A 4,650-nucleotide genomic window follows, 5' to 3' on the forward strand; every position below is an offset into this window, starting at 1 on the left:
TCCATTATTTCCCCACTAAAACACACATTGCGACCAGAAATAACAATGAAGGAAGGGGAGAGTCGTGGCAAGAGGGCGAGTGCCGAGGAGGTGAAGTCGGAGTCAGAGAAAGGGGAGGTGACGATGCAGGATGAAGGCAAAGCAGGGGACGCGTTGGTGGCGCCGGAATCCATGGCACCGACGCAAATCGACGTGAGGATGGACGTGACACTCCTCCACTGCCAGGGCTGCCTCCTCCCCCTCAAGCCCCCGGTGTTCAAGGTGATCTCTCCTCTCACCCTAGAGCAATCATAATTTTTTTAAAGGACCAATGAACTTCTTTCTATCTCACTTTTGGAGTGGATTTCTTTGAGATTTTGCGAAGATCACACATTTATTTTATTTGCAAGTGGATGGAAGACATTTGTCATCTTTTCCGTCGACGATCTATCATCTAGAGCAAGTGAAATTGAATAAATATATGGTTATGTGCATCGCAATAATGCAGAGGTCGGAGGTTATCCTCCTTTTCTTAAAGCAAAGTTGCAAGTGAGAAACGAGACCTGAGAGCTGATGGCTTGGGTGTTGTTGCGTTTACTGCGGCAGTGCGATGCCGTAGGGCACGTAGTGTGCTACTACTGCCGCGCCGGGCACCGCGCCGTCTGCAGCCGTACCAACACCCACTGCGGCCAGCTGGACAAGGTGGTCGGCGCCGCCAAGGTGCCGTGCCCCTACAAGGCGTTCGGCTGCGAGCGCTATGTGGTGTTCCACGAGGCCGCGAACCACCAGCGCATGTGCCAGTGCGCGCCCTGCACCTGCCCGGAGTCCGCATGCGCCTTCGTGGGCTCCCGCGCAATGCTGGCCAACCACTTCGCCGCCGATCACCAGCGCCCCGCCGTCACGGTCCGCCATGGCCGGTCTTGGTGCCTGAACTTCTCCCTGTCGCACGGCTGGCACCTGCTCGTCGGGGAGGAGGACCGCGGCGTGTTCCTCGTCTCCCTCCGTCCGCTCGGTCCGGGCACCGCCGTGTCACTGGTTCTGGTGCAAGCTCTCCATTGAGCGCCGTGGCGGCGACAAGGACTACGACCTAGTCCTCATGACCTCGCCGGTGATCAGCAACGCGCTATCCACGAGCGCACCGGCGTTGGGCCAGGGGATGTTCTTGGTGGTGCCCTAGGAGCTGCTCTCCGGCGACACGCTCACCCTCAGCGTCCGGATCGATCTGATCCCACCTGCCGCCGTCGCTACCAAGTCAACTACTACACCGCAGGCCAGGGCGCCCAGGAGGATGCAGTGAAGTATGTTCTTGATCTCCTTCATGTTATGGATGATTAGTATGATTAGTGCAGCTAAGTTAGATGATTAGTGTGAATGTTTGACTGGAGGCTAAACCACACATGTGCAAGCTAATCAACTTAATCGATCAAGATGATTAGTATGACACTTTGTATGAATGTATGATTATTCTGGCATCTGATGGTTAAGCTGTTTACGCAATATCAGTACTAGATCAGTTAGACTTAGTAGTAATGCAGCCAAGCAATGGTACGGTAGCAGTAATATGTAGCTAAGCGAGGGTAGGAATGCTTCACTCTTTATTCTGAACAAATGGCCTAGATAGTAGTACTAGTAATGCAGCTACTGGTTTGTATTTGATCTGAGTGAAGAGCAACAAATTGAAGTTAATCTGGAGATCCTCCACTAGAATTTATTCTGCTCTTTATAACCTGCAGCAGAGTATGTATGGCAAATTATACATTTTGTGAATCGTATTGTTCGTGTGCAGATTCTTCAATGTTATGTTCACGTGAAGGGAGCTTCTATAAATCCATTTTTCCGATTGGCATGAAAAGATCATGTAAATGTATCCTTCTCAAAAACCTGCATCATTTTTTTCACTTTTGTATCTAAGATCATTCTGTCCCTTTTTTCTGTGAGCAAGCTGGACCTGATGCTCAAAAGAACCTTCAAGTTCAAACCGAAGATGACAATTTGGATAAAGTCACATTTCAAAGAGTTTTTCCCCCTCTCGGAGATGGGTCAAGTTGTGTGTTATTGTGTATCAAACTGGGGACAGAGGATCATGCTTCTTTCAAAGTTTATATTCATGGATCACATAAATCCTGGTGTGTTTTGATGTAAACCTTTTGGTACTCCGTGATTTGCAGCTTTTATGTTTAATAAAATGGTGGTGTGCATCACATAATATAGAGGCCCAGGGTATCCCCTTTTTGAAGGAAAACAAAGATCAACAACAGTCGTGTCCAGCATAGCGTCAGATATAAGCTTCGATTTATTTTGTAATTCAACTGTGAACACAAGTGAAATGTAGCTTTCACACACCAAACCATAAGATTATTTTTGATTTTTTTCACAATGTTGTGGGCCTCACAAATTCAGTCCAACATCCAACCTGTTGGTTACATTGCAGCTACTACGTAGTTTCTCAAGTCCCAAACTGCAAAAACTGAGTGCATTTCCCAAATTTATTTAAAATACCACCTGATAATGCGCATTCAGAACAGGTTCGCAATCTTTTTGTGACATTTAACTGGAAGCAGCAGAGAGAGATTTTATTACGCTAGTTGGGGGTGCAGGCGAGCAGGTTTTTGAAAATTCTGCATTGCTTGGTGAGGCAGTTGATTCTTCTGCTGGCTCTAGCATGCGGGGCCTTTTGCGATCGACTCCCAGCTCTACAGCAGCCTTTTATTACACACCAGGATTTACAACAGCTTCCGATCGACTCCCAGCTTATCTTCGAACCTAGGACTTCTCCTAGGGGTTTCGGTATGGTAGTTCTTCTTCTTCCTAGGACGTCTCCCATACATCCTCAGCAGCCTTCCATTATCTCCTTCATGTGTCAGACCCTTTGGAGTCGTGAAAGTGGCACCTGCAGCGATAACCACTTATCTCTATCAGGCTGTCTTTGTTAATTCAAAAGAGGGATCGATGTTGCAATGATTGGTTGATTTGGAACATTTTCATGATAAGCACACAAGTTAACAAATAGTGTGGTAGAGAAGAGTGTAATTACTTGGGAATGTCACTGATGTTAGAGGAAAATTCTGTGTTGCAGTGGCATCAAGAGGCCCTTTTTCTGCAACCGAGGACGGTGTTGCAGTGGTATCTATTATAGTATTTCTGGACCGAGTAGAGGACCCTTCTTCAGTGTGGTCCGGCTGTGATGAGGGATGAGCCTCCCAAGCCGCTGAAGCAGGGCCTGCAGCGATGTAACAACTTTTTATCTCTATATCATGGTGTCACTGTTAATTGAAAACCGGGATTGGCATTGCAATGGTTGTTTGATATGTGTACTATTTTCATGATAAGCACACAAGGTTTTTTAACATAAGATGGGATAGCGAAGAACGAATGTAGTTACTTGGGAGTGATACTGTCATTGAAGCGCAATTCTGGTTTGCAGTTGTATCAAGAGGCCCTTTCTCCCTAAACATGGACCATGTGGTAGCTTGGATAGTATTTCCGGACTCGTCAGCCTCTTGCCTTCCATCACCAGCTTCGACAAACACCTCCTGCCTATCAAGCATCGTCGCCGGGGGCTGAGCTGGGATTTCATCCTGTTCAACATTCTCCCCATCGCTGCTCAAGTCAATGATATCATCAATCACGTCTATGAAGTCTATTATTGTCATTGTGCAGCTGAAATAGGTAGAAAATGTGTGAGTAATGAATCAAGATATTAATGCATAGCATATTAAAGGTAAGCAACTAAGCACATACTATATCTAACTTAGCTTCTACCGTGAAATCTCTTGGTGCAAAAGAACATATAAGAACAGCATGAACCATTGACGACAAATCCATTGACACGATTTTCATACGGCGAATGACAAACATTCTCATAATTTAGTCTCTAGATTCTAAAAATGTTTGATTCCGCGAATGCTAGGCCCTAGTTTGGTTCCGACATGTCCGATCAATTTTACTGTGTAAATGCGGCTGTCAACTTCTTGCTATACACTTTACGCAAAAGCAAAAAAATTATCGTGATTGCCATACACAAATGAAATAAATTCAGAGAGTTTCAAATCTGATCCGAGTCATATATAGGATAGGTTAACTTAAATTGAATGGTAGAATGGGATTACTAAAGAAAGGATGCAGGTTTAGTCTCAAAGAAATCATCTAACAAGAACAAATCAGCAACAGATGAGATGCAGGAAAGCTTACTCTCTCCACCTCCTCCCGGACTAAAATCTGGCTTGCCTGCTTCGTCCGTCCGGCCAGTACGGTCTAGCGGAAGAGGACGGGGAGAATATATGCGGTCATGTGGGAAGAAGAGGAGGCGGCCGTGCTCTAGGAAAGAGGAGTCTAGACGTTTTAGGAACATATACAAGTATAATGGGTATTAATGGTTGGTCAAATCTGAATTTTTGAAAATATATATTGAAGTTTTGCCACCCGAGACAGCTGATTGATTTGCTTTTTCCCCACGCCATCATGATGCCCTCTCTTCTCCCAAGAGTCTCACAATTCACATGCATACTCCAACATTCAAGCATAACACACTTTTTTTTTTGCGAAATAGCATAACACACAGTTAAGTTACTATTTTTTAGTAAAACTTTTTTTAAAAAATATGTTGGTTTTTTTGCCGGTTTAAAATATGTTGTTATCTTTACTCAAATAGCGTATCTATTATAATAATTT

General features: G+C 45.0%; 1 protein-coding gene and 1 pseudogene across 1 annotated transcript; one reads left to right on the forward strand and one right to left on the reverse strand.

Annotated features, from left to right (window-relative positions):
• The first annotated feature begins 45 nt into the window (after positions 1 to 45).
• LOC123175999 (E3 ubiquitin-protein ligase SINA-like 10) lies at positions 46 to 1,276 on the forward strand (annotated as a pseudogene).
• A 1,426-nt stretch (positions 1,277 to 2,702) lies between these two features.
• On the reverse strand, positions 2,703 to 4,231 carry LOC123176000 (uncharacterized). Its single transcript, XM_044590423.1, has 4 exons — positions 4,171 to 4,231; positions 3,362 to 3,639; positions 3,014 to 3,199; positions 2,703 to 2,869 (listed from the first exon to the last, which is right to left on the reverse strand). The coding sequence occupies exons 2-4, from the start codon at positions 3,630 to 3,632 to the stop codon at positions 2,703 to 2,705; spliced, it is 624 nt and encodes a 207-aa protein (XP_044446358.1). The 5' UTR covers positions 3,633 to 3,639; positions 4,171 to 4,231.
• Between the last annotated feature and the right edge of the window lie 419 nt (positions 4,232 to 4,650).

The sequence above is a fragment of the Triticum aestivum genome, unplaced genomic scaffold (genome assembly GCF_018294505.1).
Source record: "Triticum aestivum cultivar Chinese Spring unplaced genomic scaffold, IWGSC CS RefSeq v2.1 scaffold6311, whole genome shotgun sequence".
Lineage (NCBI taxonomy): Eukaryota > Viridiplantae > Streptophyta > Magnoliopsida > Poales > Poaceae > Triticum > Triticum aestivum.